Here is a 21,409-nt window from a genome sequence, read left to right as displayed (position 1 = left end):
GTGACTCAGTAGGATAAGCACTGGATTGCTATCCACAAAGTCAGCAGTTTGAACTCCTTGGGAGAAAAATGAGGCTTTCTGCTCCCATAAAGATTTACAGCCTCGGAAACCCTTTACAGGGTTGCTGTGAGTTGCAACTTACTAACTGGTAGTTTAGCTGGAGGCATCTCAGAAGAAAGACTTAGCGATCTGCTTCTGAAAAAGTCAGCCAGAGTAAACCCTGTGGAGTACAGTTCTACTCTGGCACCCATGGGGTCACCAGGAATTGGGGTTTTTGTTTTTATATTGGCAGTCTGGGGACGGAGGGCGAGGGGGGGCGGTGGCAGAGGTGGCAGTGAGGGGAGGTGGGAAGGGCACTCCAGGCAGAACAGAAAGGGTAAAGCCTCTGAGTTGTGTTTTAAGAAATGGAAGAGAGAAGACCAGCAAGGCAGAACAGTGTGGGCCCTGGGGAACACGGATGAAGATGATCTCAGGGCATGGCAGAGGGGGATGCTGTAGAGCTGGGGTCCGTAAACTTTCTCTGCAAAGGTCCAGGCACTGAATATTTCTAGGACAGGTCTCTGTTGCAGCTACACAACTCTGCGCATTGAAGCAGAAAGTAGCCACCAAGGTCCTGTCAATGAGTGTGAGTGACTGTGTGTCAATAAAACTTTATTTATGGAACATCGAACATGAACTTTCTATTATATTCAAGGGTCTCAGAATGTTATTTTTCTTTTGCTGTTTTTCCAACCATTTAAAAATGTAAAACACCATTCTTAGCCTTTGGACTGTACAGAAACTGGCAGTGGGTTGGAGTTTGTAGACCTCTGCTTTAGAACCTCCTAAGGGATTTGCATTTTAGGAACTGCAAGGTTGGCATTTCAAATCCACCAGCCTCTCTGTGGAAGAAAGATGTGGCTTTCTGCTCCTGTAAAAATGTACAGCGTTCAAGACCCTTGACAGGGTTGCCATGAGTCAAAACTAACTGGATGGCAGTTGGTATGATTTTGAAGGCTTTTAAATGAATCCTGGTGACACAGTGGATTAAACATTGGGCTGCTAACTGAAAGCTCCACAGTTTGAACCCACCAGCCGCTCAACAGGAGAACGATGAGGTAATCTGCTTCCATGAAGATTTACCGTCTTGGAAACCCTGTGGGGCAGTTCTGCTCTGCCTTGTAGGGTTGTGAGGAGTCGGAATTGACTAGACTGCAGGGGATTGGGGGACTTTTGAACAGCAGGGAGACAGGAGATGCTTCTTGCTACTGATGGAGAAGGAAGAAAAGGGATGAGGGCAGAAGCTGGGAGAGCTGGAGGAAGAGTCCAGAAGGCGCAGCCCGAGGTGATGAGGTGGTGGGTCAGAGTGGTGACCATGGGAGATGTGAGAGTTAGGATTGGGTGGGGGATGGAGACAGAGGAGAGTCAAGGGTGACTGCAGGATGTGGTCTGTACCCTTGGAGGCCAGGGCATGGTTCCTAACAGCATTTAGTCTCAACTTGGACAGAATTCAGAAGGACGAATCCAGGGGACAGTTGTAAGCTCGAGTTCTGAGCCTCAAGATCTATTTCAGTCCCCTCTCTGGAGAAGATGGAGCAAGTCACCCCGCCTCCCTCTGAGTACAGAGGAGAGAGGGAGCCCTCAGGATCTCCTCTAACTGCCTATCACCAAAAGCTCCTCTTCCCTGCTAGTCCCCTGCCCCCTCAACCAACCCACTGCCAATAAGTTTATTCCAAGTGATGCTATATAGGGTTTCCAAGGCTTAAATCTTTACGGGAGCTTAATGTCTCCTCTTTCTCCTGAGAAGTGACTGGTGGATTTTAACTACTGACCTTGCAGTTAGTAGTCCAGTGCTTATCCTAAGCACCACCAGGATTCCTTCCTGTTGCTCAAAGGCACCTTTTGAATTAATCCCAGGCCATGCTGATGAGGTTCACTGTGGAATTCTCATGATACCCTAAAGCAGTGATTGCCAACCAGGGCAATTCTGCCCCCAGGGTACATTTGGTGATATTTGTGGATGTCAGGACTAGAGGGGGCGGGGCAAAGGTAAGGTGCAACTGACATGGATTGAAGGAGTGGAGACCAGGGATGCTGCTCAACACTCTATAGCGCAAGGGACGGCCCCACCTCAGAGAAGTACCCAGTCTCAGTGTCAGTAATGAGAAATTCTGTGCTCATCATTTGGAAAAATTTGAGTTCAATCCCTGCACCCCATAGAATTAATTCCTAAGGGGTTTGATGGTGTTAATCGGGGGGACCCTCTAGCTCCTGGGATTTCCTTCCTCACTTAGTGTGTGGATTTCAATGTGGGCAGCGTCCTATGACAAGAGGCCAGATGATGATGGACGCAGAGCCTCTTGGGAGTCAGTAAAACCCCCTAACCCAGGGTCCTCAACCCAGATGAGGTCTGAGAACATAACACAGGTCCACCCCATCCCAGAGAAGAATTGGTCCCATATCCACAATGGGTGTGGAGGTGGGGAGGGGGATAAAGCCTGTGTTAGGGTTTCAGTATTATCATTTGCAATAGAGGAAATTGAGGCCCAGAGAGGTGTAGTGACCAGCTTAAGGTCACACCCAAACCAAAAACCCCAAACCTGGTGCTATGTAGTCAATTCTGACTCATGGTGACCCCGTAGGACGTCACCTTTACAGGAGCAAACTGCCACATTGTCATCCCAGCAGTGACTGATGGATTTGAACCACAGACCTATGGTTGGCAGTCGAGCATTTTAACCACTGCACAATCAGGGCTCAAGAGGATAAAAAATGATTTTGCTGGACTCAGACCCTGCCCACCTGTCTACATTCAGGTTCTGGAAGACCTTGTCTCTTCACTCACCCCTTCTCCCCTCTGCAGCTCCTGCTGGCTCCTCCCCTTGATACATTTGCTGCTACGCGCATGCTATTCTTCCATTTGGAACCCACCTCTCCTTCTATCAATCTGGCTCCACTGATGCCACACACACACACACCCTTGGGATGTCTCTCCTCCACTTCCTCTGCCTCATCCTTAGGTATGAAGGCCCCCCTACCCCACCCTGGACCCCCACAGCTGGTCCCTGGGTCTCTGAGTCATCTTATCAAGCATTTTTTTAGAGTCAGGATCCACTTGATGGCAATGGGTTTAGCCCTGTGTGGTAGGTAAGGCTATGGAACCCATTTCACAGATGAGAAAAGTGAAGTCCAAACCAAGTAAGTATCTTGTGTAGTCATATAGGTAGGAAATGCAGGTCATGGGTGGGAGTCGGGGTGGAAAGCCTGGATTCAAATTCATACAATCCCACTTGGGGATGAGTGAGTGGATGAATGAATCGGGGCAAAAAATGAAACAATGTGTGAGTAGGTGAATGAATGAATGAGAGTGGATGATAATCGAATGAATTAATGGATGAATTAGGAATGAATTAGTTGATGAGTGAACAAGTGAATGAATGAGTGAGTGAATGAATGACTAGCTGGGTGGATGAGTGAATGAATGAATAGCAGGTGGACGAGTGAATGAATGAATGATTAAGCGAGGGAAACTCCAGCTGCTCAAGCGGCAGTGAGCTGCCGGTGGGTCTTGGCCCCAGGTCGGGAGACACCTGTCTGGCTGGCCTGCTAAACGAGGCAGAAATGGACGCAGGCGGGTCCGTCCCCTGGAGGTCGGTCGGGCAGCAGCAGCTTGTGGGGTGAACAAGCCGGCCCCATCGAGATGAGAATGAGCCCAGGCCGCCCCCAACCCGGATCCCCCGGCCCCTGGGGGTGGGGCCTCCGGGTGGGGCATGGGCGGGGCGGGGGCGGGACCTGCGGCTGGACAGGCGGCGGCCGAGTACAACCGCCCTTCGGCCCCGCGGCCCAGCCGCCCTGCCGCCATGAAGCAGTTATGCCTATGCTCCGCCACATCCTTCACGGTAGGTCTGGGGAGGGGCGCAGGAAGGGGGTGGGCTCAGGGCCTCCTCCCCGCCCCTCCTGGGCCTAACCTCCCAGCATGGGAAGGATAGGTATTTAGTAGGAGGAGGGGCAGAGGTTGGGGCAACTTGGGGGTCTAGGCAGGACATTTGGTGAACACATGGAGATATATGGGCAGAAATTTTAAAGACAGATGGAGAAATTTAGGCGAATTTAGAGGACGTTGGGAGACAGTTTTAGAGACAGATGGGGTCCTTTGGGGAACAGATATTGAAGGACATTTTGGGGCACAGTTTTTGGGAACAGAGATTGACATTTGGAGAATAATTTCAGCCACCCTCTGTGGAGGATATTTCTGGGGGCAGATCTTGTGGGGGATGATTATGGAGAACACTTCAGGAATTTGGAGGAGAGATTTTGGAATGCATTTCAGAATACAATTTTGGGAGGACAGGTCTTGGGACTTTGGGGACAAGTATGGCAGGCAAGACGAGAGTTCTGAGGAACATTGGAAGGGGCCCTTTGTAGGGGCTCCAATGAGACTTTGGAGTATAATTTGAAGAGACAATGTGTTAAAAGGGGCTTTTCACTAAGGGATAAGCTGAGATGCTGGGACTGGCCAGGAATGGACAGCTGGGGTGGTAGATCTGGGGGCAGATGCTGGGGGCACAGGCTTGGGGACTGTGTCTCAGGCCCCTGACTGCCTTCCCCTGCAGCTGCACCTCAGCCCCACCGAGCTGGGCTCCTGCCCACCCTGCGGCCCCTGCCCCATCCCGAAGCCGGCAGCCAGAGGCAGGCGCCAGGCAAGTGCCCAAGGGTGGGCGCCAAGAGCCCAGAACCCCTGCCCGGGGAAGGGGGGCACAGAGCAGCTGCCAACCCAAACCCATGTGCCTTTGGGTGTGTCCTCAGAGCCAGGACTGGGGCAAGAGTGATGAGAGACTCCTACAAGCTGTGGAGAACAGTGACGTCGCCAGGGTGGCCTCCCTCATCACCCGCAAAGGGCTGGTGCCCACGAAGCTGGACCCCGAGGGCAAGTCTGCGTGAGTGCCCACCCCCTCCCTACACAACCAGATGATGGAGAGTGGTGGTGACCCTGTGGCTGACCCCTGACCTCTGACCTCCAGGTTCCACCTGGCAGCCATGCGGGGCGCAGCCAGCTGTCTGGAGGTGATGCTGGCTCAGGGGGCCAATGTCATGAGCACTGATGGGGCAGGTATGGCCAGCGGGGCCCCAGGGGGCAGGGGAGGAACACAGACCAGGGACCTGAGGGACCAGCTTGGTCTACTGACAAAGCAGGGGGCCCAAGGAGGCTTGGGGACCTGCCTAGACAGAGCCCCTGGCCGACACCAAGCTAGGTGAGTCACCCATTTGTGGGTGGACTTAACTGTGGGGGTGTGACTAGGTCTCAGGCAGAGGAGACCCTGTCACGCCCCCTTTTATTGAGTCTTACAAAGGAGGTAGTCAGGGGTCTCGCTGTACCAGTGTGAGTCATTTCCCCCCAGAGCCTGTGCTCAAGTTGTGTCTCTGGGTCCCAGGTGGGTCATTCTCGCAACAGTGCAGACTTTTCCCATCGTACTGTTGTACACATCACTGGGAAGCCAGCGAGATGTGCTCTTTATTGTGGTATCTCCTGCAAAGTTGGCCTGGAGCCGGATCAGGAGAGCAGCTTGGGCCTCTGGAGGTTTGGGAGGCTTGGGAGCGAACTTGGGATCTGGGACCAAGGATGTGACTCGGGTAGCCCTTGGGGCGGTGGGGACAGCTGGGACAACAGGAGAGACAGTGAACCAAGGAGTATCTGGGATGTGGAAGGTGTTGGTATCTGGGAAGGTACAGAACCCCAGGAAGTACCTGGGGTTTGGGGGAGAAGCTGAAGCATTAGCCCGAGGATGAGACTAACAGGTAATGTTTTGGGGGATATCTGAGGTGCATGAATAGCTGTGGTTTAGGGGTAGCGGTACAGTGGGCTGCCAACTGCAAGATCAGTGGTTCAAACCACGGGAGAAAGATGAGCCGGTCTGCTCCCATAAAGATTTATAGTCTCAGAAGCCCTATGGGAAAGTTGTACTCTGTCTTCTAGGGTGTCTGTGAGTCCGAATTGATCCAATAGCAGTGGGTTTTAAAGGTAGCAAGAGCTAGTGGTTACGAATCGGGCTGCTAACTTCAGGGTCAGCAGTTCAAAACTACCAACTGTTCCATGAGAGAAAGATGAGGCTTTCTGCTTCTGTAAAGATTTACAGCCTCGGAAACCCTGTTCAGGGTTGCTGTGGGTTGGAACCGACTCCACGGCATATAACCACCACCACCAGAGCTCTGGGAAAAGGAGCCTTGGTTGTGAAGTGGTTAAGCATTCCACTGCTAACCAAAAGGCTGGTGGTTCGAATCCACTAGTCGCTCTGTAGGAGGAAACTGTGACCTGTTCTCTTGTGAAGAGAACAGCTTTAGGAACCCTCTGTCCTCCAGGGTTCAAGTCTGAATGGACTCCACGGCAGCGAGTTTGGGTTGGGTTTAGAGCTCTAGCAGTAACTGAGGTGAAAAGAGAATCTGGGTGTATAACGCAGCTAGTGTCCTGGGGGGCCATTGAGATAGAATGAACAGCCCAAAGGAGTTGTTAAGAGACAGGGAGAAGCTAGGTATGTGTACAGACAGATAGGAAGCTCAGATGTAGGAAGCAATGTAGCTGAGAGAGAGTCGTGGAGGAGCTGGGGATTTAGAAAGTAGTGAAGGCAGGGTGAAGGAGTTCTGGTTATGAGTGGTTAGCTAGTGGTTCCGAGTTGGGCTGCTAACCTCAAGGTCAGCAGTTGGAAACTACCAGTGGTTCCACAGGAGAAAGATGAGGCTTTCTGCTCCCATTAAGATTTACAGCCTTGGAAACCCTGTACAGGGGTCGCTATGATTGGAACCAACTCCACGGCACATAACCACCATTGAAGACAGGGTGTGGTGCGGTAGGATCAGCACTGGACTGTGAACCACAAGGTCGGCAGTTCAAACCCACCAGCCACTCCTTGGAAAGCCTATACGGGAGTTGCTAGGAGTCATAACCAGCTAGACAGCTCTTAACAACAACAACAAAAGACAGGAATATAGCTGGCCCGTGGAGTAGTCAGGAGCAAGAGTATGTAGGTTAAGCCCCAATGCCATGAAGAGATTCCAACTCATCAACCCTGGAGGACAGAGTAGGGTTTCTGAGACTATAAATCTTTATGGGAGCAGACAGCCTCATTGTTCTCCCAGGGAGCAGCTGGTGGGTTTGAACTGATGACTTTGTGGTTAGCAAGCTACCTTATAACTCATTATACCACGAGGATTCCTTGTTTACAGATTTGTTGTTGTTGTTGTTGTTGGTGTCTTCAATTTGCATCCAACTCATAGCAACCCTATATAGGGTTTCCAAGGACTGGCTGCTGGGGTTGAACTCCCAGCACTGAGCTTAGCCATACAAGTGCTTTAGCAGAGGCCAACAGACCAAGTGTGGGTTGTGCTGGGTAACTGGGCCTTGGGCATAGTTGGGTCTATGAAGTATAACTGGGGACATGGAGAGCAACTGAGGCAATAGGGCTTGAGATGGGATTGTCTGGCCCATAGACTGTGGCTTGGAGAATCTCTAGCCACAGGAAGCAGTGAGGTTTTGAGAAACACTTGGGGCTCGAGGACTTGCCAGACACAGGGAGATAATGCATCATAAAACAGGCAGATCTTGTGGGTTGGGTTTCCAGAGCATGGCAATAGCAAAGACTGGCATAAAGCAAGTCACGTAGGATAAGCACTGGACTTCAAACCAAAAGGCTTGCATTTCAAACTCACCAGCCACTCCCCAGAAACCCTATACAGAGTTGCTGTGAATCGGAACCGAGTCAATGGCACTTAACAACAACAACAGTGCATATAAAAGCGATGCAGATACCTTGGTTGTCGTCCTATCAAGTGTGTAGCAGTGCGATGGGAACTTTTGAAATGTGAGATTGATCATTGTGGGACCTAGAGGCATGAAGGGAGAACAGGCTGTTGGAAAAATGGCACCGATAGAATGGCTCGATGTGGCCGCAAACCTCCCGTGTGTTTGAAAACAAAGCAAAGACCACAGTATCTCGGAAGTTGCTAAAGTGAAACACACTACGATGAAGTCGGCCCGTATTGGACGCTGGCTTCCGGCAGCTGGCGCTGCAGTATGTCTTCTTCCGACAGGTGGCGCTGCAGTATGTCTTCTCTCCTTCAGGTTATAATGCCCTCCACCTGGCTGCCAAGTACGGACATCCACAATGTTTGAAGCAACTGCTCCAGGTGGCCACTTGCTTTCTTGTCTCAGATCCTCCCTTGGCACCACACTGCTTCCTGAGTCCCAGCCATTCCCAACGCCCCAGATGCTCCCTGAATCCTAGATATCCCTTGATCTTTTGCTCACGAGCTCCAGCTAGTCCCAGAACAACCAATCCTCCCCACACCCAACATAGACTCCCAAGACCAGATAGTTCCTTCCCAAACCCTCTTGACTTCCTTAGCCACAGCCCCTACCAGAACTCTCAGATACTCTCCAACCCCCCTCACACTGCTTCTGAGCCCCCCTAGCACCCCTGAAAACAGAGAGGGTCAGTTGGGGACCCCGAGGACATGGGCTACACAAAGCAGCTAGTGGGAGGGGAGGAAGGAATCCGAATTCAACAAAGCTAGAGGGGGGTATCCTAGAGAGATCAGTCAGCCAGGCGGCATGGGCCCTGTCTCCACTGACTGGCCCCCTCTCCAGGCCTCATGTTTGGTGGACACTGTGGACAGCAGTGGATGGACAGCTCTCCACCATGCAGGTGGGTACAGTCCAGTTCTGCCCTGCCCACCACAACCCGGGGGGGGGGGGGGGGCAGGCTTGGGGCTTGTTCTACCTGGGATCCTGGGGACGTGTTGTGAATCTCCCTGCCGCCTCCTTTTCCTTTTTCACTGAACATCTATTACCTGCAAAACACTGGGGCTCAGCATTCATCCTCACAGTGTCCCCTCAAGTCACAGACAAGGGAACCCAGACCAACTGACCACAAAGTGTAGTCTACTGTGTATTGAGTCCGCATGCCAAGGTGGGGGTGACCCTGAGTTGTAATTCCTTTGAGGAACTCCTAGGGAATCTTGGGATGGAAAGGTTGAGCAACTAGTCCTTTGTCAAATCCAAATTCATTCCCGGTGAGAGAGGTCATGTGTTTGTCCATCATGTCCTTGAGATTCACATGACTTTCATTGCTGACTCAAGAAACATCTGATCTTTTGGAAGCGATAGGTTTCAGGTGGCTTTGGTATTTTAGTGACTTATGTAAAAGTCCTCTGTAGTTGGAGTACACTGCCACCTAGTGGCATCAATGCCTTTTTTCCATGATGAGAGCCCTTGAGTTCAGTCCCTCAACAAATATTTGTGGAATACCTACTAGATGCCAAGCCCTGTTCTAAGCACTGGAGATATCGCAGCAAACAAAAACCCATGACCTCTTGGTCACAAAGCAGATAGTCACAGCATGTTGATTGAAAGAATAGATTCTTTTTTAACTTTTTTATTGCGATTGGGTGGAAGTTTACAGAGCAAATTGGTTTTCCATTCCACAATTCATACGTGTGTTGATTCATGACATTGATTGCAATCCATACAATGTAACAGCACTCTTTACACTTTCTCCCTGTGTTTCCACTTCTGTTCATCCTTCTGACTAAAATTTTTCCCTGGCAAATGCTGCCCTTTCCATCTCATATGCTTGATTGGTGTAAGGAGTGCAGACCTTTGCTCACTTCTCTATTGTTTGGCTGAAAACTGAGTCATGTGAGTGAGTTCGTTTCCAGTGAAATGTAGATTCTTGTGTTTAAGCAGATCGTATCTCAATATTCTGGGATTCAAACCCAGGGGATTCCAGATGCCATGCTCTTGTCTAGATGGGACAAACTCCTGGTGAACCTCTGTGCCTTCATTTGAGCCTGTTTACACAATATGTTGTTTGTCATCAGGTGCCGTCGAGTTGGTACTGATTCATAGCAACCTTATGCACAACAGAACTGAACATCGCGGGGTCCTGCACCCTCCTAACAATCATTGCCATACTTGAGCCCATTGATGTTGCCACTGTGCCAATCCATCTTGTTAGTGATCTTCCTCTTTTTCACTGACTCTTTGCCAAGCATTTTGTCTTTGTCCAGGGACTGGTCCATCCTGATAATATGTCCCAAGTATGAGAGATGAAGTCTGGCCATCTTGGTTTTATAAGGAACATTCTGGCTGTTCGTCTTCCAACACAGATTTGTTTGTTCTTCGGGAAGTCCATGGTATTGTTAATATTCTCCTCTAACACCATAGCTCAAATGCATCAAATTCTTCTACGGCACTCCTTATTCACTGTCCAACTTTAACATGTGTATGAGGCTACTGAAAATACCATGGCTTGGATCTGGTGCACCTTAATCCTCGAAGTGACATCTTTGCTCTTGACACAAAGAGGTTTTGTGCAGCAGAATTGCCTAATGCTAGAGGTATCTCTTAAAATCATAAATAGATGATGTTGTTCTCTGTTACCTTCCTTCAGTAACCTGCAAGGTCTGGCCCCACTGACTCCTCCAGTCCCTTTCCAACCTTAAGGCTCTGGGCACATATACTTCCTCTTCCTTACCATGTTCTTTCCTACCTCAGGGCCTTTGCACACACAGTTCCCGCTGCCTAGTGCAATCTTCCATTTTCATACTCAAAGCAGCAGCACTCAGACCAAACCCAGAGAAAGCTGCCCAACCCAGCTTAGACCAGATCCCTCTGGTAAAGGTTCTTAACATTCTTTTAACATTCTTAACATTGAGGGGTTGGCACATAGTAGGTATACAGTGCTATTAACTGAAAGGTTGATGGTTAGGTAGAATTCACTCAGAGGTGCCTCAGAAGAAAGTTCTGGTGATCTGCTTCTGAAAGATCACAGCTGTGAAAACGCTATGGAGTACAGTGCTACTTGGTACAGCACATGGGTTCGCCATGGGTCAGGATCATCTGGATGATAACTGGTTAGGCACGCAGTAAATGCTGGTTGGATCAAAGTCCATGAAATTCAGTTCAAGCTCTACCTTAAGGGGAAATCAGGGTCAAACATAAAAGGACCTTGGTGCTGGACATTAGAAGACCAGGGTCCTGAACATTACTGCCTCTGTCCCCACTGGGTGCCCAAGGGCCTAGCTGGGCCTCAGTTTCCTCATCTGTAAAATGGGTATCAGGCCTTTGTTATTGATCTCCCAGGGGAAGTAGAGATTTCTCCTATACCAAAGGATAAGAATCTCGACGAGGCAGAAGTCTCCCAGAAAATACCTGAACTTTGACTTGTCTGCTTCCCTTTTCTCTTTCACCAGTGGCTGGAGGCTGCCTTTCCTGCTCAGAATTGCTCTGCTCCTTTAAAGCACATCTGAACCCCCGTGATCGGGTGAGCCTCTGGGATCTTTTTTTTTTAAATAAATTTTTTTCGTGAATTGTATGATAGTTTACATGGGAGAACATTCGTTGTACATTCATTCTATCATACATCGTTTCATTGCCATAGTTACCATCCCGTCTGGGACCTTTTTGAGAAAGATATAGCAACTTGTTGGTGGCGGCATCCCAGGCACTTTGCAAAATGTGAAAAAGTTTGCAGTGAAGCTCAGGAGCAGCCATATATGTGTCACTACCTCCCAGGGTCAGCCTCTCACGCCCCCATTTCATCCCTTTTTAACTCACCAGTCAGGGGCAACACCCCTCATCATAGCAGCTCAGATGTGTCACACGGATCTGTGTCGCCTCCTCCTACAGCAGGGTGCTGCTGTGAATGACCGGGACCTGCAGGGCAGGTGAGTATCTTTCTTCCTGTCCAGTCTATTGTGTGCTGTGTGACTTTGGGCAAGTCTCTTCACCTCTCTGATTAAGGGTGTGGGGGCTTGGGGATGTCCTCACCCCCACCCTCAGTGACTCCCTCCCCTGGTAGGACAGCCTTGATGCTGGCCTGTGAAGGGGCCAGCCCTGAGACAGTGGAAGTGCTGCTACAGGGTGGGGCCCAGCCAGGCATCACTGACTCTCTCGGCCAGGACGCGGCTCACTACGGCGCACTCGCGGGAGACAAACTCATCCTGCACCTCCTGCAAGAGGCTGCCCAGCGCCCCTCACCACCCAGCGGTATGCAGGCTCTACCTCTAGGCAGTTTCAAACACACACACCTCTACTACCTCCTTCTAGGCAGTTCATGTCCAGCCCCTTTCTGCCTCTTGTAGATACTTTGAAAGTACCTCCTACCTGTATCTGACTCATTATAGGAGGGTTCATGGCTCCTCTAATCCTACTCAGACCAGGTTCAAGGTGGAGTACCAGGTCACTGAGGGTAATGCGGGGTCCATTTTAAGGGGTCATCCTTATTCCTGCATCTTTGTCTTTCCTAAGAATTGGCATCCCCTATGCACCCCAGTCTGGAGATGCTCTGTCCTTTCCTTTACTGAGGGTTTCATATTTGGTATGAAGGAGGACGGTTAGCAAAAAAGAGGAAGGTTCCCAGCGAGGTGGATCGACACAGTGGCAGCAGTAATGGACTGAAACGTAATAATTGTAGGGTGACTCAGGGCGGTGTTTCGTTGCTGTGAGTCAAAACAGACTCAATGGCACCTAACAAAGTCCATCCTACCAGCATTCTGTCAAAGGCAGTGGACTCATACCATGAAAGTCCTGACGGGACATTGGGAGTTTCCCCATAAGTCCCCTGGACCCATTAATAACCTCCCTGCCATTGGGACTGCCTGACCCTGCTTCCCTCTTTCCTCTCCCTCCCAGAGGGTGACTCAGGCGAGGCCTCATCTCAGGTAAGGATACCTAAACAGGTAATGAATACCCCTCCCTCTGCACTCACTACCCCTCCATCCAAACTTGTGGGCAGAGAAAGACAAGATGAAGCCAGTCCCTAGGTTTATGATACTTAGGAGGATCTGTTTGGAAACAATGCTGCCTTCAAGGTACGCTGTCACCAGGTGGCGGCAGCACCCACAGACTCCCTCCCAGAACTCAAGGAGGAAACTGGGAAACAGCAATAAATTGTGACTCTGGGCTGGAGTGATGGGTGGGTGAGGGCTGGAGTGAGTAATCAAGGAAGGCTTTCCGGAGGAGGTTTATTTCCCTCTCCCAGCTCTGCAGCCCCCTTCAACTGCACAGGGAAAGGAAGCCAGTAGACAGTCTAGCCCAGCTGAGGAGAGCAGTGGAGGATAGAGAATAAGATCTGGACCATTCAGGGAATATGGTCTTGCCTCCTTTTATGCTGGGATAAGTGAGGCTGAGAGAGGCAAGGACTTGCTCAAGGTTACATGGGAAATCACTATAAAGCTGGGACTGGCAAGGTTGGTTTATTCAGATGGGAGGCTGGCAGGTCCCCCTTCACCCCATCAGATCTCTGTGTGTCCCTCTTCACCCCATCAGAACTCTGTGTCCAGTCGTGAGAGGCCAGGGGCCTCCAAGAAACGGAAGGCACCTCAGCCCCCTGCCAGCATCCCTATGCCGGTGAGAGATGCCCAGACAGGGTGGGTGGGAGATGGGGGATCCCCCAGATCGGGGATGAGGGAACCATGGTGCAGGTGTGGGCAGGGACAGCATTCAGGCCTCATTTGAAGGGGGTGGGTTCTTGGGGTGGGGGACAGGATGACCAAGATGCCTACGAAGAGATCGTGCGCCTGCGTCAGGAGAGGGGCCGTCTGCTCCAGAGGATCAGGGGCTTGGAGCAGCATCAGGAACGGAGGGGGCTGGAGGTGAGGGCCCAGCCCAGCAGGATACAGTTCTGGGGGGAAAGATTGCCCCTTCCTTTCCTACTTCCCTCCTTCCTCTCTTCTCCCACTCACTCTGCTCCATCCACATGGGCCTCATCCAACTAGCCAGGTCCCATCCTGCCCCAGGACCTTTGCACAGACTGTTCCCTCTGCCCAGAACACCCTGCCCCCACCCCTGCATGACTCCTACCTCCCCTCCTTCAGGTCTTTGCTCAAAATGCCCTTCTTAGAGACACCCTCCTGGCCCACTGAAATTTAAATTGTAACCCCCCTCACTTCCAAGCCCCCTTTATGTTTATTCATAGTACTGTCACTATGGGACATACAATCCCCATGAGACTGAAAGCCCAAGAAGGCATTCATGGTTACTGTGCCCAGCTCACAGTGGGGCTTTGGTAAAATGTTGGATGAATGAATGTTTGAATGAGTGAGTGAACGAATGCATTAGTGGGCAAAACCCAGGAGCGGACACTTAATAAATGTAGTAGCATCTTGTTATTGTTGTTAAGTGTCGTGGAGTCGGTTCCTACCCAAGATGTTCTATAAAGTCCCTGAGAATCCTGAATTAGCAAATAATAGACCAGCCTTGTTCAGCGTCAGCTGGGAATATACCCAATGTCCAACTTAAAATTTTCTCTACCCTGCATGTGATCATGCCCGCAAGTGACCGCAGTGCCCCCTGGAGTATAGATTTGGGTTTACAGATACATTTTATTAAGTAGGCAAGTTGGCACATACAGAAGCCATGAATGCTGAGTTAGTGCTGGACTTGGTAATGAATAGTGTCTGGCACACAGTAGGCACTCAGTAAATACTTGGTAATGAGTGGGCAGAATAATGTGGTACACCATAGGCACTCAATAAATCCTCATGGACCGAGTGAGTGGGTGGAGCCCTGTGGGGCTCAGTGGGCACACCCCCAAACCAGAATCTAGCCCTCATCCCTCTCCTCGTCACTTATAGGAGCCTGAGGCCAGCTCCCTCCACAGCCTGGAGAGACAGGTAGGTGGGGAGGTGGGAAGAGCAGGCCTTCAAGCTGCCCAGTGAGTCCTCCTTGGGGACCCCCCCCCCCAGAGGCCAGCTGAGACCCTCACCTCTTTAGGTGCAGGAGCTGCGACAGCTGCTGGCAGAGAAACAGGAGGAGAAGGAGAGCTTGGGGCGAGAGGTGGAGAGTTTGCAGAGCCGCCTATCCCTGCTGGAGGTGGGCCAGGGGGACCCACAGGCATGGGGCCCAGGTAGAACAGGGGGGCTGTGGATGGCAGGCAGGAGGGGGCCCAGACAGGGACCTGCCAATCACACTAATACCACATGGTCTCGTGCACACGCAAACACACACATAGCACACCCACAAATCCATGCATACAACAAACACTTTGCCATACGCACAGTCACACACTTTGGGACACACTGAGGTTAACGACCACATTCATACACACATGTAATCTCACACACACAAACACACACACACAACAGACAGGCATACTCAAACACACAGACAGTACACCCACAAACAGAGGGGACAGGACCCGAAGCCAGGCTCTGTCTCCCCACCCCCACCCAGAATGAACGAGAGAATACGAGCTATGATGTGCCCACCCTGCAGGATGAGGAGGGGGTGCTGCCTGACTCCCCAGGTGAGCCCACCCCATCTCCCCTTACCCCTTGTTCTGGGTCCCGGGAGGCAGTTCTGAGCCCACAGTTGAAGCAGAGCAGAAGGGTTCCATTTACTTGCTATTTATTCCATTGCCTGGGCCTGCCCTGGAGCCACCACTGAGACCCCCAGCCCTGTCCCTCAGGTGTCCTGGGGCCTGACTGTGTGCCCCCCACCCTCAGGGACTGAGGCACTGTTATCCAAGCGGCTGAGTGCATCGGTCCAGGAGTTCCTGGTCTCACTGCAGGACCAGGTGGCCACGCTCACCAAGCAGAACCAGGAATTGATGGAGAAAGTTCAGGTGGGGAAACCGAGGCATGGGAGCTCTTAACCACCTGAGGGTTTGGTCCCTGGGCTTGGGGTGAGCATGTGGCCGAGTCTGTGAGTCACTGCCCGGCTGCTCCCTTCTCCCCTGCAGATCCTGGAGAACTTTGAGAAGGATGAGGTGGAGACCAGTGGCTCAGCAGAGGTCATCCCTCTGGCTTTCTATGAGACTCTCCAGGCCAACTTTGACCAGCTCCAAAGGCAACACACTGAGGCCTTGCGGGCATTGGAGCAGCGGGGCACCCAGGAGACCTCTGGAGAGGGTGACGGGGCCACAGGGTCAGGCACGGGTCAAGGAGCCAAGACCACTACAAACGGGCCAACAGACGTGGAGCTGAATGGCGACTCAGTGCTGGAATCCAAAGTGAACGGAGCCAAGACCACAGACGAGGAAGCTTCAGGGGATGAAACTATGGCGGACAGGGCTTTGGAAGCAGTGCCCACCTGGGCCCAAACCACAGAAACAGAGGCCTCAGGAGTTGTAGTCGTGGAAACAAAGGTAGCTACAGTGGCTGGGGCCACAGAAGTGAAGGCTCCAGACAAGGCAAAAGTCATTGAGACCCAGGCCACGGAAGCCGAGGCCACGGAAACAGAAGCCACAGAAACAGAAGCCACAGACACCAAGGCCACGGGCATGAAAGCGGGAGAATCTCAGGTGAAGGTCAATGGAGTGGGTGCCATGGAGGCAGAGCTCACAGGGACAAAGGCCACTGGGGAGGAGACCACTGTTCTGAGAGCTCCTACTGGCCCCATCCTACATCCGGGTGCAGCCGAGGCCTCCGAGAAACTACAAGCAGAGCTAGAGACCAGGATCCGTGGCCTGGAGGAGGCTCTCCGGCAGCGGGAGCGGGAGGCTGCCGCTGAGCTGGAAGCGGCCCGTGACAAGTGTGAGGCCGCCGAAGCCGAGGCCGGACGCCTGCGGGAGCAGATGCGCGAGGCCGAGGGCACCGGGGGCCAGGAGAGCAGTGGGGGCAACACGGTTCAGCTGCGGGCGGCCCTGGAGCAGGCCCGGGAAGACCTCCGGGACCGGGACTCACGCCTCCGGGAGCTGGAGGCAGCCTCGGCCAGGCTGGATGAGTCCCGAGCCAGCCAGTTGCTGGCGGAGGAAGAGGCCAGGGGTCTGCGAGCAGAGCTGGCCCAGAAGGAGGAGGTGCGGCTGGAGCAGAGCCGAGAGCTGCAGGTGCTACGGGAGCAACTGGCCAGCGCCAAGGCCTCTGAGGAGCAGCAGCGAGCAGTGGCCGCTGAACTGGGCCAGGCCAGGGCCACGGCGGAGGCTCAGGCCACTGAACTGGCCGCAGCTTGTGAGGAGGCCCGACGGAGCCTGGCAGAGCTGCGTGAGGCCTCCGAGGCCCTCCGCCAGTCCTCAGTGCCGGCCTCGGACCACCATCGGCTTCAGGAGGAGGCCCTGGAGCTGCGGGGCCGGGCAGCCAACCTGGAGCAGGAGGTGGTGGTCACGGGCAAGGAGGCGGCCCGACTCCGGGCAGAGCTGGACCGTGAGCGTGTGGGCAGCGTGGCACGCTCAGAGCACGAGCGAGTGGTGGGCGTGCTGCAAGCTGACGTGGCTCGGCTGGAGGGGCAGCTGGAGGAGCTGGGACGCCGTCACGAGAAGACTAGCGCTGAGGTCTTCCAGGTGAGCATGGCCGCACCCCACCTGGCTCACCAGCAGCCACAGAATATTGCCCACCCGTCAGTTTCAACTCAAGACAATCAATTTGACAGCCAGACTGATCTGGATGTCTCAACTTTAAAAAACAACAACAAAAAAACCTTTTAGCTATTTAGACCCTATCTTTTAAAAAAATGGTTAATGCTTTTTGTATTCTGTTTACCAAACCTCTGCAGGTCCCAAGATCATGAAAATAGTTTCTTCTTGTACGTCTATGTGTATGGTGTGAGGTAGGGGATCAGGTTCTAATACTTGTTTTACAGCAGTGGAGTGGTTTTTTTGCTCTGATGTTTTTACATAATGGGCATTTTTGTCTGAAGGTCATTTCTACCTTGTAGTTTATCGGCCACCCACCCCAAACTGGTTGATTTGACTTTGTTGTTTTAATCTTCTCATCATTTTTGACCCTTCAAACATAGTGGAAGGAGAACATCGTGACTAAGGATTTTTTCATCTCATTATTTTTACTCTGGTGGACTTAAATTTTTTTGGGGGGGCCTGTTAATGAATGTTTTGGACTCCATCTCTCTTCTTAAAAATACAAAAACAAAACCTCTGGCAGTTCTTGAACAAATCCATGATTATTCATTTTTGTCAGGTAAGCATTTTCTGTTCTGTGTTTGTGTTTTCTCATCTGTACAGTGGAAATTAGGAGTTCTGGTGATGCAGTGGTTAAATGCTCAGCTGCTAAAAAAAAAAAAGCTTGTTGGTTCAAACCTACTGGCAACTCTGTGGAAGAAAGACCTGGTGATCAGCTCCTATAAACACTGTTGTTGTTAAGTGTTGTCAAGTTGGTTCCAACTCATAGCAATCCTATAAAGACTGTAAATCTTTGCAGGAGCAGAAAGCCTTATCTTTTTCCCTCAGAGGTCTAATGGGCTTGAACCACCGATCTTGTGGTTTGCAGTCTAGTGTTTTATCCTACAGAGCCTCCACACTGTATTTTACAGCTTAGAAAACCCTGTAAGACAACTCCTCTATGTCACATAGGGCCGTTATGAATCAAAACCACCTCAAAACCACCCAGCAATCACAACATAATGGAGATACTTATGGTTACTAGTTCTCATGTGAGGATTAAATGAATTAATTACAAATCTATCCAGTGCAGTGTCTGCTACACAATAAGTGCTCACTAAATGCTAGCCAGAATGGATTTTTCTTTCTTTTCAAGGACACAGTTTTTTAACCAGTAAAACCCCTGATGGAATATTTCAGAGTTCACAATCCAACCTTAATTCTTCCCATCTTTGTTTTATGCTCTAAGGTTTACTTTCCTCATCATCACTGCTTTTTGGGATAAATTTTAAAAGTCTGATTTTATTTACCAACCAGATTGCTTGTTAAATGCAGATTCCAATTCATATGGACTCTGTGTAGGGTTTCCAAGGAGCGACTGGTAGGTTTGAACTGCTGACCTTGCAGTCCAGTGCTTAGCCCACAGCACCACCAGGACTCCAATTTCCAAGTTTAAACTTTAAATTTTTCTAAATGTTAACATAAGGCATTCTGGTGGCACAGTGATTAAGCACTTGGCTGCTCACGGAAAGGTCGGCAGTTCCAACCCACCAGCCATTCTGCAGGAGAAAGATGTGGCGTTCTGGTTATGTAAGGGTTACAATCCTGGAAACCCAGGACAACTGTTACTAGGGATCAAATTTTGCAAATTTAACAGTGTTCCGATTATGACATTCTCATGAAAATACAGTTATCAATGTTTGGACATTCATTTTTTTCTTCCGTTTTTCTTTCATTTGATAAGAAACCTACGAACCTTCTCACCTCTGACAGGGAAAGTCTCATTGGTGATATTCATACCCAGTGTTGTCAGGTCAATTTCAGCTCATAGAGAGAGACTTTATAGGACAGAGTAGAACTCCCCCACAGAGGGTTTCCAAGGCTGTGAAACTTTTACAGAAGCAGACGGCCTCTTTGTTCTCCTGTAGAACAACTAGTGAGTTCAAACCACCAACGTTTTGGTTAGCAGGCCAATGCTTAACCCACTACACCATCAGGGTAGCTTGTCATTCATAATAGCAATGATGATACGCTCACCGATCTGAAGATAGTGCTTACTTTATGCTAGGCAGTGTTCTAAGCACTGTCCCATGTATTTGCTCATTCTCTCTTCACAACCGTCCTCTGAGGTGGGGAGCTATTGTTGTTTTCAGGTCCCGTCAAGTCAGTTTCAACTCATAGTGACCTTATGCTCCATAGAATGAAGCATTGCCTGCCCTGCTCCAACCTCACTATCATTGTTAATGCTTGAGCCCACTGCTGCTGCCACTGTGCCAATCTGTCTCAGTGTAAGTCTTCCCCTTTTGTGCTGACCCTCCACTTTACCGAGCATGTTAACTTTCTCCAGTGACTGGTCCCTCCTGATAATATGTCCAAAGTATAGGAGACGAAGTGTGGCCATCCTTGCATCTGATGAGTTGTTGTTGTTGTCAGCTGCCATTGAGTCGGAACCGACTCATAGCGACCCCATGTACAGCAGAACGAAACAATGTCCGATCCTGGGCCAACCTCACTACCGCTGCCACACTTGAGTCCATCAATGATGCCACCTGGCTGATCCATCTCATTGGGGGTCTTCTTCTGACCCTCCATCTTACCAAGAATGATATCCTTCTCCAGTGACTGTTCCCTCCTGACAATATGTCCAAAGTATGAGAGACGAAGCTTAGCCATCCTGGCCTCCAAGGAGCACTCTGGCTGCACTTCTTCCAAAACAGATCTATTGGTTCTTTTGGCAGTCCATGGCACTTTTAGTATTCTCCCCTAACACCACAATTCAAAGGCATCAATTCTTCTACGATCTTCCTTATTCACTGTCCAGCTTTCGCATCCATATGAGGCTATTGAAAATACCATGGCATGGGTCAGGTGCACCTTAGTCCTCAAGCTGACATCTCTGCTCTTCAACACTTTAAAAAGTTCCTGTGCAGCATATTTGCCTAATAAAATATGTCGTCTGATCTCTTGACTGCTGCTTCCGCGAGTGTTGATAGTTGATCCAAGAAGAATGAAGTCCTTGACAACTTCAATCTTTTCTCCATTGATAAGAATGTTGTTTATTGGTCCAGTGGTGAGGATTTTTGTTTTCTTGACATTGAGATGTAATTCATACCAAAGGCTGTGCTCTTTGATCTTCATCAGTAAATGTTTAAAGTCCTCTTCACTTTCAGCGATCTAGGTTATATCATCTGCATATCGCAGGTTGTTAATGAGTCTTCCTCCAATCCTGATGTCACGTTTTTCTTCATAGAACCCAGCTTCTCGTATTATTTGCTCAGCATACAGGTTGAATAAGTATAGTGAAAGAATACAACCCTGTCTCTCACCTTTCCCAATTTTAAAACATTCAGTAGGCACATGGATATTATCCCAGTAGGCACATGGATATTATCCTATCACTTACAGCATTGTACCTCATGACTGATCTGGATATGTTCTTTTTGACGATGAATGAAACACCATTCCTCTTCAATTTGTCATTCCCTGCATAGTAAACTCATACATCTGATGAGTACTTTGGCTGTATTTCTTCCAACACAGATGGGTTTGTTCTTTTGGAAGTCCATGGTTCTTTTAATATTCTTTTCCATCACCATAACTCAAATGTATAAATTCTTCTGTGGTCTTCTTTATTCATTGTCCACCTTTCACATGAATTTAGGCTATTGAAAATACCATAGCTTGGGTCAGGCATACCTTAGTCCTCCAACTGACATCTTTGCTCTTTAACACTTTTAGAAGGTCTTGTGCAACAGATTTGTCTAATGTAATACATCCTTTGATTTCTTGATTGCTGTTTCCATGAGTGTTGTGTTGGGTGCAAGCAAAATGAAATCTTTGACAACTTCAATTATGTCTCTGTTTATCGTGATGTTATTTACTGCCCTGGTGGTGAGGAGTTTTCTTTTCTTTCATTGAGGTATAACCCATACCAAAGTCATGGTATTTGATCTTTTGAGTCCTCTTTGATTTCAGCAGGCAAGGTTGTATATATCATCTGCATATCAAAGGTTGTTAATAAGTCTTCCTCCAATCCTGATACCAAGTTCTCAAATTTGCTCACTATACATACATAAGGAGCTCTGGTAGCGTAGTGGTTACAAATC

The 21,409-nt window shown here is 50.1% G+C and overlaps 1 protein-coding gene across 1 annotated transcript in view; it reads left to right on the top strand.

Moving 5' to 3' along the window:
• ANKRD24 (ankyrin repeat domain 24) overlaps positions 1-21,409 on the top strand; it is a 35,589-nt gene that overhangs the window by 8,046 nt on the left and 6,134 nt on the right. The window contains 17 exon segments of the mRNA XM_006869037.1: positions 3,558-3,878; positions 4,593-4,679; positions 4,786-4,916; positions 5,001-5,089; positions 8,093-8,157; positions 8,618-8,675; positions 11,224-11,294; positions 11,591-11,697; positions 11,832-12,019; positions 12,656-12,693; positions 13,301-13,381; positions 13,519-13,626; positions 14,608-14,646; positions 14,747-14,845; positions 15,206-15,278; positions 15,478-15,596; positions 15,714-17,249. Of these exon segments, the coding sequence (XP_006869099.1) occupies positions 3,558-3,878; positions 4,593-4,679; positions 4,786-4,916; positions 5,001-5,089; positions 8,093-8,157; positions 8,618-8,675; positions 11,224-11,294; positions 11,591-11,697; positions 11,832-12,019; positions 12,656-12,693; positions 13,301-13,381; positions 13,519-13,626; positions 14,608-14,646; positions 14,747-14,845; positions 15,206-15,278; positions 15,478-15,596; positions 15,714-17,249 (3,210 nt within the window).

This window comes from Chrysochloris asiatica, unplaced genomic scaffold (assembly GCF_000296735.1).
Source record: "Chrysochloris asiatica unplaced genomic scaffold, ChrAsi1.0 scaffold00125, whole genome shotgun sequence".
NCBI classification, from domain to species: Eukaryota; Metazoa; Chordata; class Mammalia; order Afrosoricida; family Chrysochloridae; genus Chrysochloris; species Chrysochloris asiatica.
The sequence above is the reverse complement of the archived record's forward strand: the minus strand, read 5'-3'. Positions and strand labels throughout refer to the sequence as shown.